Consider the following 23,314-nt stretch of genomic DNA (forward strand, 5'->3'; position numbering starts at 1 on the left):
TGTGGAAGATCTTGACTGGCCTCAACCCCTTCAACCACCTATAGATGAATTGGAACGCTGACTGCGAGCCAGGCCTATTTGCCCAACATTAGTGCCTGACCTCACTAATGCTCTTGTGGTTGAATGGAAGCAAGTCCCCGCAGAAATGTTCCAACATCTAGTGGCAAGCCTTCCCAGAACAGCGGAGGCTGTTATAGCATCAAAGGGGGGACCGACTCCATATTAATGCCCATGATTTTGGAATGAGATTTTCGGCTAGCAGTACAATACAGTACTGAGTACAGCACAGGATACACACACGCTAGCCCACACACTGTACGTTTTAATATTGTTGTATGGTGGTATGGTACATTTTGTGCTGTGGATATGTATTGGTGTGATGGCTTGGCAGCAGCTAATGGAGATCCAAAAAATAGCTTACATATTTTAATTCGGAGCAGATATTTAGGAGTTTTTGGAAATGTGGTCGCATAAACCTGAAGGAGATTTTACATTAATTCCATTATTAAAGTTTGCACCTGCACAATTCTTCCACTAAATTCGTTTTAGAAAAATGTTCAGTGGAAATTGTCACAATTTGTCCTTTTGCATAGCATTATATGGTTTGTTCAACTTTTGAAATCAATATTTTTTGTTTGGCATACATTTTTTAAGTAAAAAAACTGAGTCAAAGCGCAAATCCGTTACCGTAGAATAGCCCACACCTCACCAAGACCTTGATCAGTAAAATCCGGTGTGTCAGTGCTGGAGTAGAGCAAAAGGCGGCACACCGTGTATCTCTCCAGGACCAGGCTTGGTGACGACCAATCCAATGTAACGTTACTGTGTTTCTCTGTACAGCGTGTCGGAGCTGGGTGAGGAGGGGGCGAGTGGGGTCCGGGGGCCAGTGCTCTTCCACCCCCCGCCCAACTGCAGAATCCGAGAAGTGCACTGTGGAAGCCAGGTGCGACTGGTCGTTATAGCGATCCACGACATCACCAAAGGGGAGGAGATCACGGTGGACTACAGCCTGACGGACTGGGGAGAGAACGCCATGGTGATTGACTTGCTGATAACATCACCAGCTTTCCTCATCGCAAACCCATTTCAGCCATTCTTAAATATACTTGGGGAATGAGTGTTGTTAGAGGTCATGGCGTCTGACTAACAGCAACCTTATACACATCAAAATTGACGTTGTTCATCTGTAGGCATTACTAGTTGTATTCATGTTGTCTCCTTGTTCTAAGAAAAAACATTGCAATGCCCAGTGTAATTGTTGTGGCACTCAGATAATAATGCTCTGAATCCATATTGAAGCCTGTTGGTTGTGTTATGAATATTCTAGGGATTCCATAGCTCTGTGTCTTCGCGAGGGTTTGACTGCAGCTTTAACCCAGACAATAACATTAAGAAGGTAATCAAAACGGTCGTGACCCTACCTCAAGTTCATTTAATCTATTGTTTACAGAGGGTATTTACAAAGTCTCTTTTGTCTTGTTTTGGGGTTTGTCTCCAAACAGGAGGAAGAGCCCGGCCCCCACCCTCTGTCTCTCTCTGACTACCTCACCCCCTCCTGGTCCCTCTCCCCTTCCTCCTCCCCGCTCACCCACTCTGAGCCCAGCGACTCGGACCGAGAAGAAGATGAGGAGGAAGACGACGACGATGATGATGACTATGAAGAAGAGAGATGGAGGAGCTGAGGGGCCGTATGCTCCGTCGCCGAAAGAAGCGCAAGATAGCTGTCACGGTCACCACCAAGAAGAACAGCGCCGCTAACCCCAGAGCGGGACCCGGCCACCCCTGCTTGTTGTCGTCCTCCCGACTGGCCGCCTCCCCTGCCCAGAACCAGTCTCAGCCCGCCATGACCCTAGTGCCCCCCACCACCAATATCAACAACAACATCAACATAAACATTGGCAGCTCCAGCGGGGCTACGGTCAGCCGACGGCAGCACTGTTCCTACTGCGGCCGCCACTACCGTTCGCTGGCGCGCCACCTGGAGAAACACCATGCCAACCAGCCAAAGGTCAGGGCGGCCATGGATCTAGCCACACGCCACACACACTCCTCCTCTACCTCCTCCCATCCTCACTCCTCCTCCACCACCTCCTCTCATGGCCACACCTTCGCCTCCCCCCAGCCCTCCTCATCCTCCGCTCCCGCCCCTCCCCCTCATTTCTCCAGGGAGAGAGAGAGGGATGCGCCGGCCACTCGAAGTTCCTCGGCGGCGGTCTCCTTTTCGCTCTCACTGTCTGCACAGTCGGCCGTGGCCAAGAAAGGCTCCAACTTATCGGTGCAGACGCCAAAGCAATGCTTCGCCCCTGCAGTGGCACCGGTTAAAAGTCTGCCCACACCAGCCAGGAGGGGCCACAGGCCGAAGAGAGCAAAGGAGGAGCAGCAGAAAACAGAGGGGTGCTTCAGGAGCAAGGAGGAAGCGATCCCTCCACGTTCTACCCCCGAGCCGGAGGAAGAAGAGCCGGGTGAGGAACTGGAGCTGTGTGGAGCTGGGGAAGGGGAGAGTCCTGAGAATAAGAGTGCCAAGATGGCTAGGTATGTGATGGATAATATGGTTCTGCTGCATTGGAAAGAAAGTCGGGCCTAAATGAAATGTGAAATATGAAGTTCTGAATCAAAACTGCTTGAGAAATGACAGCATATTCTGCAAATCTATCATTATTGTGATAAAGTAAAAATATTACTTTTTGACATGTTATTGTTTTTACTTTCTCTCTCCCTCTCTCTCTGCCTCTCTCCTTTTTCTAGCTCTCACAGACATCACATGCCCCCTCTCCTATCCTCCCTCTCCTGCCTGGTGCTCTTCCTCCGCCGGCAGCAGCACTCTTCCTTCTTGTCCCTATCTCGCTCCCCCAGTTCGGCCGAGGCCTGGCGCCTACTTTGCCACTCCAGCCTGGCGCTACTTATCCTCTACAACCGGCATCGTGAGTGCGAAGTGGCCAAGCTCACCACCCAGGACTACCACAATCGCACCACCACACCGAGCCCGACCCAGGCTAACTTGGCCAACGACCCCCCCACTGGCCTAGAGGCCATCCTCTCCCCCTTCGAGCGCCAGGTACTTTGCCACCTCCCCCGGGCAGGTGTGCTGGGTAAGCGGGGGCGTATCCAGCCCCTCATCCTGCCCCCGCACTGCGAGCCCTGCATGGAGCTGCTCCTTCAGACCTCTGCCAATGTGGGCGTGGACCCCCACAGCCCCTACGTCTTCTCCCGGCCCTTCCATTCGCCCGCCACCCCGCTCCGGGGCACCGACCTGCTGCGCAACCTGGCACGTGCCAGCGGCGCCAAGAACCCCGGAGTTCTGACCCAAACGCGAGTGCGCCGGCAGGTGGCCATCCTTACCCAGTTACTGCTCCTGGAGGAAGGTGAGGGGCAGGGCCTGCCGGGCGGGGCGGCTGGCAAGCGCCTGGAAGACTTCCTGCAGCGGGAGTACCACGTAACCCAGAGCTGCACCACGATAGGCCGAGACCCTGCGTTGATGGGACATGTGGGCAGGGTGGTGCTTTATGGGGAGCGGCAGGGCATGCTGTTCAGGGGTATGAGCCTGCAGCACATTTGTCTGGAGCTTGATGGTAAGGAGACACTGCCGGGAACTTGGCTCTGTTATGACGAAACTAGCACTCACTTCGAATTCATGACAGAACGCCATCCCTAAAAAAAGAAAGTTTCTGTTCATGAAGGGTTTGCACCAGTTACCTTCAGGAGGGAATACAAGAGAAAAGTTGAATTGCATTTAGGTGTGAACTATTAATTTCCCCAATTTTCTCTCATTGTGATGATGGAGGAGAGGAGGAAACGAGGTTCTGAGATGGATCAGCAGTAGAGTAATTGATAGCTTTGTTTAATATGAGTATGCTTGTCATGCTCACTAGGGGTATGTTTACTTGTGTAAGTTGTTAATAAAGCAGTAATAAGGGAGGCTTTACACTGAGGGAGGTGACACAAGGGTGACTCTTCTCTCGCTATGACACAGCTGTGAGCAAACTAATCATAACATTTTAAATAGATGGGAGCTCTGAATACTGCACCTTGCGATTCCATTGCCTGCAGTACAACAATCTGTCCTCATCAGACATTGTTAACGGACTATGTGATATGTTGCTGTTTGCTCATTACAAGTGTGTAAATTCCAGAAGAAAACGTTTCCCTGAGTCTCCAAGTTCTTTACATTGTAAACTCAGCAAAAAAAGAAATGTCCCTTTTTCAGGACCCTGTCTTTCAAAGATAATTCGTAAAAATCCAAATAACTTCACAGATCTTCATTGTAAAGGGTTTAAACACTGTTTCCAATGCTTGTTCAATGACCCATAAACAATTAATGAACATGCACCTGTGGAACGGTCGTTAAGACACTAACAGCTTACAGACAGTAGGCAATTAAGGTCACAGTTATGAAAACTTAGGACACTAAAGAGGCCTTTCTGACTCTGGAAAAACACCAAAAGAAAGATGCCCAGGGTCCCTGCTCATCTCTATGAACGTGCCCTAGGCATGCTGCAAGGAGGCATGAGGACTGCAGATGTGGCCAGGGCAATAAATTGCAATGTCCGTACTGTGAGACGCCTAAGACGGCGCTACAGGGAGACAGGACGGACAGTTGATCTTCCTCACAGTGGCAGACCACGTGTAACAACAACACCTGCACAGATCGGTACATCCGAAGATCACACCTGCGGGACAGGCACAGGATGGCAACAACAACTGCCCAAGTTACACCAGGAACGCACAATCCCTCCATCAGTGCCCAGACTGTCCGCAATAGGCTGAGAGGCTGGACTGAGGGCTTGTGGGCCTGTTGTAAGGCAGGTCCTCACCAGACATCACCGGCAACAATGTCGCTTATGGGCACAAACCCACCGTCGCTGGACCAGACAGGACTGGCAAAAGTGCTCTTCACTGACGAGTCAAGGTTTTGTCTCACCAGGGGTGATGGTCGGATTCACGTTTATTGTCGAAGCAATGAGCGTTACACTGAGGGCTGTACCCTGGAGCAGGATCGATTTGGAGGTGGAGGGTCGATCATGGTCTGGGGCGGTGTGTCACAGCATCATCGGACGGAGCTTGTTGTCATTACAGGCAATCTCAACGCTGTGCGTTACAGGGAAGACATCCGCCTCCCTCATGTGGTACCCTTCCTGCAGGCTCATCCTGATATGACCCTCTAGCATGGCAATACCACCAGCCACACTGCTCGTTCTTTGCGTGATTTCCCGCAAGACAGGAATGTCAGTGTTCTGCCATGGCCAGCAAAGAGCTCGGATCTCAATCCCATTGAGCAAGTCTGGGACCTGTTGGATTGGAGGGTGAGGGCTAGGGCCATTCCCCCCAGAAATGTCCGGGAGCTTGCAGGTGGCTTGGTGGAAGAGTGGGGTAACATCTCACAGCAAGTCTGTGGAACTTGTTCAGTTTATGTCTCAGTTGTTGACTCTTGCTATGTTTATACAAATATTTACAGTTGTTAAGTTTGCTGAAAATGAATGCAGTTGACAGTGAGAGGACAATTATTTTTTTCTTTTTTGTAAAGCAGGTGTTGGTGAATGAACAAAGCATGTTGTATGTTATATTCCTGTTGACATATGTGCCCTCTCCCTCTTCTATCCTTATCCAACAGTGATGTCGGGTAACTCTGCAGACTCCTTCTCAGGTGACTCGGACGGGGAGGCAGAGAAGGTGGAGGTGGTGAAGAAGCGACCAGGTCGACCCCCCCACAAGAAAAAAGGACCCCCTCTCTCTGTCAACCCTCCACTCCCTGGTGCCCACAAAAGGAGAAGCATCCAGCCCAAGTCCGGTATGTACCGTTGTATTTTTCGGCCTACCCAATGCTTTATGTATTAATGCATATTTTGGTGAATTGTTTTGAACAATAGCCTATTTTTGTGAGCCAGTGTGTGCTAGCGTCAGACAAGTTTGATCAACAAGGGATTCGACAAGCGACTCGATTACTTCCTAACACCTATTGATCTTTTTAAATCTAGAAATCTTAGTCACATTTTAGTCATTTCATCCTTCGTTAGTTTTTGTTTTCAGTCGACTAAAACTCTGGACAATTTTTGTCTTGTTTTAGTCACAGCCGTTTTGGTCACATAATAGTGTAAATAATGAATGTTTAGGCAACCTCTAACTTCCATCATGTGCCTTGTCCAACTAGGCCTACTATTCCCTCTTATACCTTAGCTGGCAACATTGATATTGTGGCAGATGGTAATGCCAGACATAATTAAGCATATAGGCTATAAAGCCTTGGCTACAGGTTAAACAATTTACAGCTCTGATTTTCTTCCCATCATAACCACGAAGGGGGGAAATAACAGTGGTTTCCTTGAAAAGGGGAGCTTTCCGAGTATTACTTCACTCCTAATATTGTTTTTCATATGTTTTTCCAATTGGAAAAAGTTAACTGCAACTCATTTGAGGACCGTGGTGCGAGAGTGGCAACACAGATTAATGAATAATAGAGCACATTGTGTTCAAAGCAAAAATAGCCCACATGAAAGTGAGAGAGTAAACATAATTGAGGTTAGTTACAAGTGAAGTGTCCTGGCTTTGCATCAGTTCAAAAGATTGATGAATGACTGAAGTGACCGCCTGGGAGCTGTGTGGGAGAGCCGGGCAGATCAGCTCAATCAGACCACGCAACTGAAAGATGTAAATTCTGCCAATTAGAGGATTGCATAAAATATTTTGCATGCATGCTTATGGTTGGACAAAACAATTGAGAAGGAGCTGCATGTCAAATTAAATGTCACATGGAATTCTCATCTGGTCACATTTTTGTACACTAAAATGAAAAGTAATTTGTAATAGTTATCGTTTTTTTCCCCCAGGGCGTCTCGTTATCGTCAATAGTTTGTCAGGAAAAAGATATTGTTGAATATTTTTCATCATAAAAGCTGTGCATGAACCTCTTTAGTCAGAAGTCACACACATTTGACAGATATTTAGGACACCTCATGAGCTTCCCTAACCAGTTAAGAGTTACCAGCAGCTGTCTTGATAATAGAAAAATGCAGGGAATCAGTGGTTCCTGCGCCACAAGCGATTTCTATGGAGTTGTTAAAAAAATGTTTCGATAATTTATGGATTGATCATATAATTCATATCATATAACATGCAGCAGTGTCTCTTGTGCCTTTCACAATAATTTCACAAGGCTTAATTCACATGATATGCCTAAATACTTATAACAAATGAGCTAACAAATAAAGATGTTTTTCTATTGGTTTATTGAATTACCTACATTGTATTATTGGAGAGCAATATCACATTGTTAAAAAAATGCAGAGATCGGGCATGTCTGTAAGTTGGGCATTTGAAGGCATCAAGAACTTATGTTAACTTTGTTTGTGTTTGATGAAAATGAGAGACCTTTCAAACATTGTATGCAGCGTTGTTTGCAACATTATCGTCAAGTGACTTGAGGCCGACTGTGCCAAAGCGATTTAGTTGTTAAATGGGAGTGACTAGTGGGTTGATATAACAGTAATATTGTCAGAATTCAGCTTTTAACGACCATAAATTGTTTCATGCATGCCAACATACAGTGCATTCGGAAAGTATTCAGACCCCTTGACTTTTTCCACATTTTGTTACTTTACAGCCTTTATTCTAAAATGTATTAAATAGTTCCCCCCCTCATCAACCTAAACACAATACCCCATAATGACAAAGAAATGTATTTTTTAGCAAATTTGGCTAATTTATTAAAAAAAACTGAAAACACATTTACGTAACTATTCAGACCCTTTACTCAATACTTTGTTGAAGCACCTTTGGCAGCGATTACAGCATTGAGTCTTCTTGGGTGTGACTTTACAAGCTTGGCACACCTGTATTTGGGGAGTTTCTCTCATTCCTCTCTGCAGATCCTCTCAAGCTCTGTCAGGTTGGATGGGGAGCGTCATTGCACAGCTATTTTCAGGTCTCTTCAGAGATGTTTCGATCAAGTCCGGGCTCTGGCTGGGACATTCATAGAATTGTCCTGAAGCCACTCCTGCTTTGTCTTGGCTGTGTGCTTAGGGTCATTTGTCCTGTTGGAAGGTGAGCCTTCGCCCCAGTCTGAGGTCCTGAGCGCTCTGGAGCAGGTTTTCATCAAGGATCTCTCTGTACTTTGCTCTGTTCACCTTTCCCTCTATCCTGACTAGTCTCCCAGTCCCTGCCGCTGAAAAACATCCCCACCACATGATGCTGCCACCACCATGCTTCACCGTAGGGATGGTGCCAGGTTTCCTTCAGATGTGACACTTAGCATTCCGGCCAAAGAGTCCAATCTTGGTTTCATCAGACCAGGGAATCTTGTTTCTCATGGTCTGAGAGTCCTTTAGGTACCTTTTGGCAGACTCCAAGCTGGCTGTCATGTGCCTTTTACTGAGGAGTGGCTTCCGTCTGGCCACTCTACCATAAAGGCCTCATTGGTGGAGTGCTGCAGAGATGGTTGTCCTTCTGGAAGGTTCTCCCATCTCCAAAGAGGAACTCTGGAGCTTTGTCAGAGTGACCAGCAGATTCTTGGTGACCTCCCTGGCCAAAGTCCTTCTCCCCCGATTGCTCAGTTTGGCTGGTGAGACCAGCTCTTGGAGGAGTCATGGTGTTTCCAAACTTCCATTTTGGAATGATGGAGGCCACTGTGTTCTTGGGGACCTTCAATGCTGCAGAAATGTTTTGGTACCCTTTCCCAGATCTGTGCCTCGACACAATCCTGTCTCGGAGCTCTACGGACAATTCCTTCGACATCATGGCTTGGTTTTTGCTCTGACATGCACTGTCAACTGTGGGAGCTTATATAGAGAGGTGTGTGCCCTTCCAAATCATGTCCAATCAATTGAATTTACCACAGGTGGACTCCAATCAAGTTGTAGAAATGTCTCAAGGATGATCAATAGTCACCATCAACAGGATGCACCTGAGCTCAATATTGAGTCTCATAGCAAAGGGTCTGAATACTTATGTAAATAAGGTGTCATTTAAAAAATATATATAAATTAGCAATATTTACCCAAACTTTTTTCTTTGTCATTGTGTGTGGATTGAGGATTTTTTAATTTTTTTTAATCTGTTTTAGAATAAGGCTGTAACGTAACAAATTGTGGTAAAAGTCAAGGGGTCTGAATACTTTCCGAAGGCACTGTATTATGTGATTTAAGAAAATTGTTCGTCAGGCGATATTACTGTATATGAAATATTTTACCATTACAACATTAAGATGTACAGTCACATTCACTAGAATTGTCTGTAGTGTGCTACAGAGTTCACAACTGGCAATGCCTCATTGCGATTGGTTATTCCCCATCATTTGCTACAATGTCAATGAGCGTCATAACTTTCTTTCCTTTGAGGTGCCTCGAACTGTTGTGATTACCAGCTGAGCTGCACCTTTTCATTTGCTCCTGGCACTCCAGGGTTTGTCTGGGAAATGTCTTATCATCCTAAAACCTACTCTAAGCTGGGAGTTTTTTGTTGTCTTCAAACCCTTTTTTAACAGGATTCCCAGGACCTTTTCAGATATGCTTTGTGGATATGGGCCTTCTCCCCCCCCCCCCCAAAAAAAAAAAAATATATATATACACTATTCATACCCCTTGACGTATTCCACATTTTTGTTGTTACAGCCTGAATTCAAAATCTCCCCCATCGATACACAATACCCCATGAGTGAAAACATGTTTTTAGACATTTTGTTATATTTATTGACATTTCATTGTTGATTTTGCCTTGTTTTAGATTATTTTAATCTCCTACTTTCTGGTGGAAAGCAGACTGAACCAGCTTTTCCTCTAGGATTTTGCCTGTGCTTAGCTCAATTCCATGTATTTTTTTTTATTTTTTTTTTAAGAACTCTCAAGTCCTTAATGAGTACAAGCATACCCATAACATGATGCAGCCAACACTATATTTGAAAATATGGAGAGTGGTACTCAGTAATGTGGTGTGTTGGATTTGCCCCAAACATACCCCTTTGTATTCAGTACAAAAAGTAAATTGTTTTGACACATTCTTTGCAATATTACTTTAGTGCCTTGTTGTAAACAGGATGCATGTTTTGGAATATTTTTATTCTGTACAGGCTTCCTTTTCATTCTGTCAATTATGTTAGTATTGTAGAGTAACTACACTGTTGTTGATCCGTCCTCAGTTTTTCTCCCATCACAGCCATTAAACACTAACTGTTTTAAAGTCACCCTTGGCCTCATGGTGAAATCCCTGAGCATTTTCCTTCCTCTCTGGCAACTGAGTTATGAAGGACGCCTGTATCTTTGTAGTGACTGTGTGTATTGATACTCCATCCAAAGTGTAGTTAACTTCACCAAGCTCAAAGGGGTATTCAATGTCTGCTTTTTTTATTTTGACCCATCTACCAATAGGTGCCCTTCTTTGCAAGGCATTGGAAAACCTCCCAGGTCTTTGTGGTTGAATTCAATGTTTGACTGAGGTACCTTACAATTATCTGTATGTGTGGGGTACAGAGATGAGGTAGTCATTCAAAAATCATGTTAAACACTATTAGGCAGAACCTCAAACAGGAAGTACCCGTAGTAAGGACTGTTCAACGGTGGTCTGACAAATTGGAATCCATGCTTCAAGATTGTTTTGATCACGTGGACTGGGATGCCTCTGAGAATAACATTGACGTATACACTGACACCGTGACTGAGTTCATCAGGAAGTGTATAGGGGATGTTGTGCCCACTGTGACTATGAAAACCTATCCAAACCAAAAACCGTGGATAGATGGCAGCATTTGCACACAACTGAAAGCTCAAACCACTGCATTTAACTACGGCAAGGTGACTGGGAATATGGTTGAGTACCAACAGTCCAGTTATGCCCTTCGATAGGCAATGAAACTGGTATAACATCAGTACAGAGACAAAGTGGAGTCGCAATTCAACGGCTTAGTCGTGAGTATGTGGCAGGGACTTCAGACAATTACAGATTATAAAGGAAAAATCCGTCACGTTGCGGACACAGATGTCTTGCTCCCGGACAAGCTAAACACCTTATTCGCCCGCTTCGAGGAAAACAAAGTGCTGCTGACGTGGGCTATTAGCTCTCGTTCTCCGTGGCCGACGTGAGTAGGACATTTAAGCGTGTTAACCCTCGCAAGGCTGCCAGACCAGACAGATTCCCTAGCCGCGTCCTCAGTGCATGCGCAGACCAGTTGGCAGGAGTGTTTACGGACATATTCAATCTCTCCCTATCCCTGTCTGCAGTGGAGTAAAGTACTACTTAAGTTGTTTTTTGGGGTATCTGTACTTTACTTTACTATTTATATTTTTGCCAACTTTTACTTAACTACATTCCTAAAGAAAATAATGTACATTTCACTCCATACATTTTCCCTGACACCCAAAAGTACTCGTTACATTTTGACAGGAAAATTGTCTAATTCACACACTTATCAAGAGAACATCCCTGGTCATCCCTACTGCCTCTGATCTGGCTGACTCACTAAACACAAATGCTTAGTTTGTAAATGTCTGTTTTGGAGTGTGCCCCTGGCTATCCGTCAATAGAAAAACAAGAAAATTCTGCCATCTGATTTGCTTAATATAAGGAATGTGTAATGTTTTATACTTTTGATACTTAAGTACATTTTAGCAATTCCATTTACCGTAAATTCCGGACTATAAGCCGCAACTTTTTTCCCAGGCTTTGAACCTCGCGGCTTAAACAATGACGCGGCTAATATATGGATTTTTCCCGCTTTCAATTTTTTTTCTCCAAAAAAAACACATTCTGTGACATGCTCAGTTTTTTGGCGGCATGAAGCTTTCATTAGACCAATGAAATTGCCGAACGGGTTAAGGTCAAACAACTTTTTTGTTTACTGTTTAGATTAAATCGAGCGCTCTCAAACTTCCCATCATTACGGTAGTTATTTTGTCACGGCAAAGTTATTTTGTCATGGCAAAGACACGGAGAAATGCATATGATGCAGCTTTCAAGTTGAAGGCGATTGATCTGGCTGTTGGAAAAGGAAATAGAGCTGCTGCACGGGAGCTTGTTCTTAATGAGTCGATGATAAGACGTTGGAAACAGCAGCGTGAGGAATTGACTCTGCAAAAAGACAACTAAAGCTTACTGCTAATTTTTTTTTTTTGTTACAAGCCGTGTTTCGTTAAAGCCTATTTATTTTTGTTACAAGCCGTGTTTCGTTAAAGTTCATTTGTTTCAATGTACCGATAGGCACCTGCGGCTTATAGACGTGCGGCTTATTTATGTTCAAAATAATATTTATTTTTTAATTCAGTGGGTGCGGCTTATATGGATGCGCTTAATAGTCCGGAAATTACGGTACTGTTGATACTTAAGTATATTTAAAACCAAATACTTTTAGTCAAGTAGTATTTTACTGGTTGACTTTTACTTGAGTCAATTTCTATTAAGGTATCTTTACTTTTACTCAATTAGGACAATTGAGTACGTTTTCTACCACTGCCTCTCTGTTATCCACACTTGCTTCAAGATGTCCACCATTGTTCCTGTTCCAAGAAAGTGAAGGTAACTGAACAAAATTACTATCGCCCTGTAGCACTCACCTCTGTCATCATTATGTGCTTTGAGAAGCTCAGATCATATCACCTCCACCTTACCCGGCCCTAGACCCACTGCAATTTGCATACCACCCCAATAGATCCACCGATGTCACCATCGCACTGCACACTGCCCTATCCCATCTGGACAAGAGGAATACCTATAAGAATGCTGTTCTTTGACTACAGCTCAGCCTTCAACACCATAGTACCCTCCAAGCTCATTATTAAGGTTATGGTTCTGAACAACTCTCTGTGCAACTGAGTCCTGGAGTTCCTGACGGGCTGCCCCCAGGTTGTGAAGGTAGGAAACAACATCTCCACTTCGCTGATCCTCAACACTGGGGCCCCACATGCTCAGCCCCGTCTACTCCGTTCACCCATAACTACATGGCCACGGTTGTCTCCAACTCGATCATCAAGTTTGCAGACAACACAGCAGTGGTAGTCCTGATTACAAACGACTACGAGAAATCCTACAGGGAGGAGGTGAGGGCCCTGGCGAAGTGGTGACAGGAAAATAACGTCTCTCAATGCCAACAAAATGAAGGAGTTGATCGTGGACTTCAACAGATGGAGCACGCCCCCATCCACATCGACGGGCCACAGTGGAGAAGGTGAAAAGCTTCAAGCTCCTCGGCGTACACATCACTGACAAATGCTCCACCCACACAGATACTGTGGTGATGGCGGCGCAACAGCGCCTCTTCAACCTCAGCAGGCTGAAGAAATTCAGCTTGGCCCCTAAGACCCTCACAAACTTTTACAGATGCACCGTTGAGAGCTTTCTGTCGGGCTTTATCACCGCGTGGTATGGCAACTGCACTGTCCGCAACCGCTGGGCTCTCCAGTGGGTGGTGCGGTCTTCCCAATGCATCACCAGGGATGCACTGCCCTCCAGGACATCTACAGCACCCGGTGTCATAGGAAGGCAAAGAAGATCATCAAGGACAACCACCTGAGCCACGGCCTGTTCACCCCGCTACCATCTAGAAGGCGAGGTCAGTATAGGTGCATCAAAACTGGGACCGAAAGACTGAAAAACTAGCTTCTACATCAAGGCCATCAGACTGTTAAATAGTCACCACTAGCCAGCCTCCGCCCAGTACCCTGCCCTGAAGTTTAGTCACGGTCACTAGCGGGCTACCACCCGGTTACTCTACCATGCACTTTAGAGGCAGCTGCCCTATGTACATAGTCATGGAACACTGGTCATTTTAATGTTTGCATACTGTTTTACCCGTTCCATATGTGTATATACTGTATTCTAGTCAAAGCCTACCCTATTTAACTATTGCTGTACATACACTATTCTTCAGATATACTACATATTATATCCATATACTGTCCATATTGTATTCAGACCCCTTGACTTTTCCCTAATTTTGTTACGTTACAGCCTTATTCTGAAATGTATTAAATAAAACATTCTTCAGCAATCTACACACACTACCTCATAATGGCAAAGCGAAAACAGGTTTTTAGAAATGTATTTACATAAATATTCAGACCCTTGACTATGAGACTCAATATTGAGCTCAGGTGCATCCTGTTTACATTGATCATCCTTGATGTTTTTACAACTTCTTTGGAGTCCACCTGTGGTAAATTCAATTGATTGGACATGATTTGGAAAGCCACACACCTGTCTATATAAGGTCCCACAGTTGACAGTGTATGTTTAGCGCAAAAACCAAGCCATGAGGTCGAAGGAATTGTCCGTAGAGCTCTGAGACAGGATTGTGTCGAAGCACGTATCTGGGGAAGGGTACCAAATAATTTCTGCAGTATTTAAGGTCCCCAAGAACACAATGGCCTCCATCATTCTTAAATGGAAAAAGTTTGGAATCACAAAGACTTCCTAAAGCTGGCCGCCCAGCCAAACTGAGCAATTGGCGGAGAAGGGCTTTGGTCAGGTAGGTGACCAAGAACCTGATGGTCACTCTGACAGAGCTCTAGAGTTCCTCTGTGGAGATGGGAGAACCTTCCAGAAGGACAACCATCTCTGCAGCACTCCACTGGATGGAAGCCACTCCTCAGTAAAAGGCACATGACAGCCCGCTTGTAGTTTGCCAAAAATCAAATGTATTTATGTAGCCCTTACATCAGCTGATATCTCAGTGCTGTATAGAAACCCAGCCTAAAACCCCAAACAACAAGCAATGCAGGTGTAGAAGCACGGGGGCTAGGAAAAACTCCCTAGAAAGGCCAAAACCTAGGAAGAAACCTAGAGAGGAACCAGGCTATGAGGGGTGGCCAGTCCTCTTCTGGCTGTGCTGGGTGGAGATTATTATAAGAGAACATGGCCAAGATGCTCAAATGTTCATAAATGACCAGCATGGTCAAATAATAATCACAGTAGTTGTCGAGGGTGCAACAAGTCAGCACCTCGAGTAAATGTCAGTTGGCTTTTCATAGCCGATCATTGAGAGTATCTCTACCGCTCCTGCTGTCTCTAGAGAGTTGAAAACAGCAGGTCTGGGACAGGTAGCATGTACGGTGAACAGGTCAGAGTTCCATAGCCGCAGGCAGAACAGTTGAAACTGGAGCAGCAGCATGGCCAGGTGGACTGGGGACAGCAAGGAGTCATCATGCCAGGTAGTCCTGAGGCATGGTCCTAGGGCTCAGGTCCTCCGAGAGAAAGAGAGAGCATACTTAAATTCACACAGGACACCGGATAAGACAGAAAAAATACTCCAGATATAACAGACTGACCCTAGCCCCCGACACAAACTATTGCAGCATAAAAGGCACCTAAAGACTCTCAGACCATGAGAAACAAGATTCTCTGGTCTGATCAAACCAAAATTGAACTCTTAGGCCTGAATGCCAAGCGTCAAGTCTGGAGGAAACCTGGCACTATCCCTACAATGAAGAATGGTGGTATCATCGCAGCATCATGCTGTGGGGATGTTTTTCAGTGGCAGGGACTGGGAGACCTGTCAGGATCGAGGCAAAGATGAACGGAGGAAAGTACAGAGCGATCCTTGATTTTAAACCTGCTCCAGAGCGCTCAGGACCACCAAACTGGGGTGCAGCTTCACCTTCCAACAGGACTACGACCCCTGGCTTCGGGACAAGTCTCTGAATGGCCTTGACTGGCCCAGACAGAGCATAGACTTGAACCTGATCTAACATCTCGGCAGAGACCTGAAAATAGCTGTGCAGCAACGCTCCCCATCCAACATGACAGAGCTTAAGAGGATCTGCAGTGAAGGATGGGAGAAACTCCCCAAATACAGATGTGCCAAGCTGTAGCGTCATACCCAAGAAGACTCGATGCTATAATCGCTGCCAAAGGTGCTTCAACAAAGTACTGAGTAAAGGGTCTGAATACTTATGTAATATTTCATTTTTTTATAATAAATATATTAACAAAACATTTTTGCATTGTCATTATGGTGTATTGTGACTAGATTGAGGGGACAAAAACGAACAATTACATTTTAGAATAAGTCTAACGCTTCATAATGTGAAAAAAGTGGAGGGGTCTGAATACTTTCCCAAAAACAGAATGTGTGTGTATATTATATATCAGCAAAAAAACGTAACCTCTCATTGTCAACTGTTTATTTTCAGCAAACTTAACATGTGTAAATATTTGTATGAAGATCAGATTTAACAACTGAGACAAACTGAACAAGATCCACAGACACGTGACTAACAGAAATTGAATAATGTGTCCCTGAGCAAAGGGGGGGGGGGGGTCAAAATCTAAAATAACAGTCAGTATCTGGTGTGGCCACCAGCTGCATTAAGTACTGCAGTGCATCTCCTCCTCATGGACTGCTTCAGATTTTCCAGTTCTTGCTGTGATATGTTACCCCACTCTTCCACCAAGGCACCTGCAAGCTCCCTGACATTTCTGGGGGGGAATGGCCCTAGCCCTCATCCTCCGATCCAACAGGTCCCAGACGTGCTCAACAGGTCCCAGACGTGCTCAATGGGATTGAGATCCGGGCTCTTTTCTGGCCATGGCAGAACACTGACATTCCTGTCTTGCAGGAAATCACGCACAGAACTAGCAGTGTGGCTGGTGGCAGTAAGGCTGGTGGCATTGTCATGCTGGAGGGTCATGTCAGGATGAGCCTGCAGGAAGGGTACCACATGAGGGAGGAGGATGTCTTCCCTGTAACACACAGTGTTGATTGCCTGCAATGACAACAAGCTCAGTCCGATGATGCTGTGACACACCGCCCCAGACCATGATGGACCCTCCACCTCCAAATCGATCCCTCTCCAGAGTACAGGCCTTGGTGTAACCTTCATTCCTTCGAAGATAAACGCGAATCCGACCATCACCCCTGGTGAGACAAAACCTTGACTCGTCAGTGAAGAGCACTTTTTGCCAGTCCTGTCTGGTCCAGCGTTTGGTGGGTTTGTGCCCATTGCCGGTGATGTTTGGTGAGGACTTGCCTTACAACAGGCCCACAAGCCCTCAGTCCAGCCTCTCTCAGCCTATTGCGGGCAGTTGTTGTTGCCTTTCTGTACTTGTCCCGCAGGTGTGATGTTCGGATATACCGATCCTGTGCAGGTGTTGTTACACGTGGTCTGCCACTGCGAGGACGATCAGCTGTCCGTCCTGTCTCCCTGTAGCTCTGTCTTAGGCGTCTCACAGTACGAACATTGCAATTTATTGCCCTGGCCACATCTGCAGTCCTCATGCCTCCTTGCAGCATGCCTAAGGAACGTTCAGAGTCAGTAGAAAGGCCTCTTTAATGTCCTAAGTTTTCATAACTGTGACCTTAATTGCCTGTCGTCTGTAAGCTGTTAGTGTCTTAATGACCGTTTTACAAGGATTAATGTCAGGAATTGTGAACTGAGTTTAAAATTATTTCGCTAAGGTGTATGTATCTTCAGACTTCAACTGTATATAGAATGTATTATTAGAATAGATTTTATAATTTTTTTTGTGTATATTGTTAGATATTCCTGCACTGTTGGAGATAGGAACACAATCATATCGCTACACCTGCAATAACATTTCGATTTTTACATTTTACATTTTAGTCATTTAGCAGACGCTCTTATCCAGAGCGACTTACAGTAGTGAATGCATACATTTCATACATTTCATTTCATGCATTTTTTTCTTTTTTAAATTAATTTTTTGTACTGGCCCCCGTGGGAATCGAACCCACAACCCTGACGTTGCAAACACCATGCTCTACGAACTGAGCCACAGGGAACATCTGCTAAATGTGTATGCGACCGATAAGATTAGATTTCTTTACTGCACACAGAGTGAGTCCATGCAACTTATTATGTGACTTGTTAGACACATTTGTACTCCTGAACTTATTTAGGCTTGCCATAACAAAGTGGTTGAATACTTATTAACGCAAGTCATTTAAGCTTTTCATTTGTAATTAATTTGTAAACGTATTATTATTATTTTTTTAATAATAATTAAATCTGCTTTGACATATGTGGTGTTGTGTTTAGGCCAGTGACAAAAAATCTAACTAATCAATTTTACATTCAGGCTGTAACACAACAAAATGTGGAAAAAGTAAAGGGGTGTGTATACTTGCTGAAGGCACTGTATAGATTAGGGGTTTGGTGCTCTGTGGGGATGGATTTGGAATTGGGTAATTGATACATATGAGTCTGTCCTGTGTTCCCAGGGAAGCGTGGGGTGCTGAAGCGGCCCTGGTCGGAGGCGGAGCGAGTCGCCGTGGAGACGCACCTGAAGAGGAACATCATGGAGCTGCGTGTGCCAGCCAAGGCAGACTGCGAGCGCTGCTTGCACCTCTGTCCTCTTCTGGTCAGCAACCAGCGCGACTGGAGGGCCATCAAGTTTTACTGCCACAACCGCATCCAGCTACTGAAGAAACAAGGCCGGAAGGAGAGTGCAGGACAAGGGGCACTCTGTTAGATAGGGATGGGGAGAGAGAGAGAAAGGAAGTGAGAGATGGGAGAGGTCGAGAACCAACTGCTACGATCTGGAGTGACCTGATTCTGGTCCTGGCGAAGTAAGTGCAGTCTACTGGTTTTCTACTGAATTAACCTGACCTCTGAATTCATTTTAAAGACTCGTACCTGGGACTAGGAGTAAAATATTAGTCCTTATCTGTAATGCAGTGTTGACTTCATCAAGAGTCAAAACGATAATTAATTGAGATTAGTTGAAATGTCTCCTGTAACCCGGGGCCATATCCACAAAGCATCTCAGAAAAGGCCCGAGAAATCCTGTTAAAACCTGTTGTAAGAAAACTCCTAGCTCAGAGTAGGTTTTAGGATGTTAAGTCACTGCTCCGACAAACTCAATGTCTTATCTTGTTATCACGACAGTTTGAGGTACTGCAAAGGAAAGATAGTGATGGCGCTTTTTGACATTGTTGCAAATGATTAATTGTTATGAGGCGTTGCCAGCTGTGAACTCTATAGCACGCTTCAGACGTGACTGTATGTTGCAATAGTGTAGTGTTTGACATAATTTTTGCCTGACACGATCAGCCTTCTCTTAATTCTTGCCTAATATGTTGGCATGCGAAATATATATATTTTTTTACCAATTCTGGTGGTTCTTCAAATCCAATTAGCATAATAAAAAAATACCCATCAAATTCCGTCTATTGTTTTTTTTATGGTAAGGAGCAGTTTTTGGCATAGGCTGTGTCTCAATCCACCGCATCCTACGATGTCGCCCTTCTACATTTGCAGTGAAAGGTGGCAGAGCTAAAGCGGTGTATGTCAGGCCATGAGACATTCCGAAAGTCGGTCTTCTCACAAACGTCTGTAGAGTATTATGACCCCCCCATGTCGATTTTAGGTGCGACTCATTACTAAAGAGGCTTCATGCAAAGCTTTTATTTTTACCCGTACGGTCGTTCCATATGAATTCACTTTCTGCACCCCTTTAGATTTGAACGAAACCTTCCAAACATGTTTGTCAATGGTAGAAGTTGTCTGAAAGTGATTTTTTGAACCTGAATGCCAAAACATTCAGGAGATAGAGTTGCGCAAAGTTGACCCATTTTGCATTTCCCCCCCTACCGTAAGACATCCATGTCTTTATGACTGAAAAATCTAACTGTTGAGTTTGATATAATTTGAAAGCTTTCAAACAGGGTTGCCAAACTATTTGATAATTTTTTCCAATATACATATATATATGTACACACACACAGTACCAGTCAAAAGTTTGGACACCTGCTCATTCAAGGGTTTTTATTTATTTTTACTATTTTCTACATTGTAGAATAAAGGTGAAGACATCAAAACTATGAAATAACATATTTGGAATCATGTAGTAACCAAGAAAGTGTTAATCAAATCAAAATATACACTGCTCAAAAAAATAAAGGGAACACTTAAACAACACAATGTAACTCCAAGTCAATCACACTTCTGTGAAATCAAACTGTTCACTTAGGAAGCAACACTGACTGACAATACATTTCACATGCTGTTGTGCAAATGGAATAGACAACAGGTGGAAATTATAGGCAATTAGCAAGACACCCCCAATAAAGGAGTGGTTCTGCAGGTGGGGACCACAGACCACTTCTCAGTTCCTATGCTTCCTGGCTGATGTTTTGGTCACTTTTGAATGCTGGCAGTGCTTTCACTCTAGTGGTAGCATGAGACGGAGTCTACAACCCACATAAGTGGCTCAGGTAGTGCAGCTCATCCAGGATGGCACATCAATGCGAGCTGTGGCAAGAAGGTTTGCTGTGTCTGTCAGCGTAGTGTCCAGAGCATGGAGGCGCTACCAGGAGACAGGCCAGTACATCAGGAGACGTGGAGGAGGCCGTAAGAGGGCAACAACCCAGCAGCAGGACCGCTACCTCCGCCTTTGTGCAAGGAGGAGCAGGAGAAGCACTGCCAGAGCCCTGCAAAATGACCTCCAGCAGGCCACAAATGTGCATGTGTCTGCTCAAATGGTCAGAAACAGACTCCATGAGGGTGGTATGAGGGCCCGACGTCCACAGGTGGGGGTTGTGCTTACAGCCCAACACCGTGCAGGACGTTTGGCATTTGCCAGAGAACACCAAGATTGGCAAATTCGCCACTGGTGCCCTGTGCTCTTCACAGATGAAAGCAGCTTCACACTGAGCACGTGACAGACGTGACAGAGTCTGGAGACGCCGTGGAGAACGTTCTGCTGCCTGCAACATCCTCCAGCATGACCAGTTTGGTGGTGGGTCAGTCATGGTGTGGGGTGGCATTTCTTTGGGGGGCCGCACAGCCCTCCATGTGCTCGCCAGAGGTAGCCTGACTGCCATTAGGTACCGAGATGAGATCCTCAGACCCCTTGTGAGACCATATGCTGGTGCGGTTGGCCCTGGGTTCCTCCTAATGCAAGACAATGCTAGACCTCATGTGGCTGGAGTGTGTCAGCAGTTCCTGCAAGAGGAAGGTATTGATGCTACGGACTGGCCTGCCCGTTCCCCAGACCTGAATCCAATTGAGCACATCTGGGACATCATGTCTCGCTCCATCCACCAACGCCACGTTGCACCACAGACTGTCCAGGAGTTGGCGGATGCTTTAGTCCAGGTCTCGGAGGAGATCCCTCAGGAGACCATCCGCCACCTCATCAGGAGCATGCCCAGGCGTTGTAGGGAGGTCATACAGGCACGTGGAGGCCACACACACTACTGAGCCTCATTTTGACTTGCTTTAAGGACATTACATCAAAGTTGGATCAGCCTGTAGTGTGGTTTTCCACTTTAATTTTGAGTGTGACTCCAAATCCAGACCTCCATGGGTTGATAAATTGGATTTCCATTGATTATTTTTGTGTGATTTTGTTGTCAACACATTCAACTATGTAAAGAAAAAAGTATTTAATAAGATTATTTCTTTCATTCAGATCTAGGATGTGTTGTTTAAGTGTTCCCTTTATTTTTTTGAGCAGTATATTTGATATTCTTCAAAGTTGCCTTGATGACAGCTTTGCACACTCTTGGTATTCTCTCAATGAGTATGTGTGTCCCAACTTTTGACTGGTACTGTATATATACAGTGCATTCGGGAAAGTATTCAGACCCCTCAACTTTTTACACATTTTGTTAAGTTACAGCCTTATTCTAAAAAGGATTAAATAGTTTTTTCCCCCTCATCAATCTACGCACAATACCCCATAATGACAAAGCAAAACAGGTTTTTAGAAACTTTGCACGTTTATATAAAAATAAATATATATACTTATCACATTTACATACGTTTTCAGACCCTTTACGCAGTACTTTGTTGAAGCACCTTTGGCAGCGATTACAGCGTTGTGTCTTCTTGGGTATGACTCTACAAGCCTGTCATGTTGAATGGGGAGTGTCGGGGCCACTCAAGGACATTCAGAGACTTGTCCCGAAGCCACTACTGCGTTGTCTTGGCTGTGTGCTTAGGGTCGTTGTCCTGTTGGAAGGTGGTTTTGAGCGTTGATGAAAACCTGCTCCAGAGCGATCTCTCTGTACTTTGCTCTGCTCATCTTTCCCTCTATCCTGACTAGTCTCCAAGTCCCTGGCGCTGAAAAACATCCCATCAGCATGATGCTGCCACCACCATGCTTCACCGTAGGAATGGTGCCAGGTTTCCTCCAGACATGACGCTTGGCATTCAGGCCAAAGAGTTTGGTCTTGGTTTCATCAGAACAGAGAATCTTGTTTCTCATGGTCTGAGAGTCTTTAGGTGCCTTTTGGCAAACTCTAAGCATGCTGTCATGTGCATTTTACTGACAAGTGGCTTCCTTCTGGTTGTCATTATGGGGTATTGTGTACACATTGAGGAATTTATTTTATTTAATACATTTTTTATTAAGGCTGTAACGTAACAAAATGTGGAAAAAGTCAAGGGGTCTGAATACTTTTCGAAGGCACTGTATATTTTTATGTTCGTATTTTTATCGTTCAAGGAGAAGCTTACCCAAAATTGAGAAACTTTCCAGGACACCAGAGTGTATGTGGGCAGCAAAAGCCCTGTGGTCTGTTAGGTTCTAAATGAACCGAGTAAAACTCGCGGATGCTTAGTAAAGCTCAAACCAAGTTTATTCACCCACTTGGTCAAACAGCTGCATAAAACAACCTATTCACACAAGTACTGTTATTTAACTCTTTCTGCTATGTTGAGTATCCTCCTACACATCTGAACAGCCAATACATCTCTGTTGCTAGACAGAACCTTGGTGATATCTGTTCTTCCTCACTTCATCTTTCTTCCAAGATGGCGTAGCAGTCAGACATCTTTGTCCTGTCGTGTCCCTTGTATATATATTTTTACATCTTTTTATTCGCGTATCTTTTAAAAATATTTTCCTAAACCTCAAGTTCGAAATACTCTCCTGCAACCCGCCTCACCCAATGTGGCATGGATGTTTTTTTTTCTAAAGTATTTCTATTTACTTCGAATCTGGAATCCCTCAACTGAAGCTAACCAGCTAACTACCTACCAGCCATCAGTCAGCAAACCATTGCTAGCGGTGATCAGCTAACCTTTAGCTCGGAAAGCTCTCGCCAGTTCGAACAACGTGACTCAAACCAGAGCATAACGGATATATATATATATATATATATATATATATATATATATATATATATATATATATAAAAAAAATCTTTTTTTTTCTCCCATATCCCCGGATTTCTACCACAAACTCTGAACTAATTTGGATCTTCGCAACTAGCTAACCGCAATCCCGGGTGACTACTCCTGGCTAGCGTTTCCATCCCGGAGCAAGCACCAATTAGCCTGAAGCTAGCCCGGGCCAGGGCTCCTGTGCTACCACCGAAGCCCACACCTGGGCTACAATTTCCGGACCCCTTCTACTGCCGGTATGGGGCACGGAA

At 45.0% G+C, this 23,314-nt stretch overlaps 1 protein-coding gene across 2 annotated transcripts; it reads left to right on the forward strand.

Moving 5' to 3' along the window:
* The first annotated feature begins 840 nt into the window (after positions 1-840).
* LOC106577454 (uncharacterized) lies at positions 841-19,093 on the forward strand. Of its 2 annotated transcripts, XM_014155445.2 has the most exons (6): positions 841-1,036; positions 1,328-1,396; positions 1,503-2,532; positions 2,746-3,569; positions 5,609-5,785; positions 18,152-19,093. In XM_014155445.2, exons 3-6 carry the CDS (start codon positions 1,670-1,672, stop codon positions 18,400-18,402), a joined length of 2,115 nt encoding a protein of 704 aa, XP_014010920.2. In that variant the 5' UTR covers positions 841-1,036; positions 1,328-1,396; positions 1,503-1,669; the 3' UTR covers positions 18,403-19,093. The 2 variants fall into 2 exon arrangements, with proteins under 2 accessions (XP_014010920.2, XP_045557217.1); XM_045701261.1 differs by lacking the exon at positions 1,328-1,396 and having other exon boundaries at positions 863-1,036.
* Positions 19,094-23,314: the final 4,221 nt, after the last annotated feature.

Source organism: Salmo salar, chromosome ssa18 (genome assembly GCF_905237065.1).
Source record: "Salmo salar chromosome ssa18, Ssal_v3.1, whole genome shotgun sequence".
In the NCBI taxonomy this organism is placed as follows: Eukaryota; Metazoa; Chordata; class Actinopteri; order Salmoniformes; family Salmonidae; genus Salmo; species Salmo salar.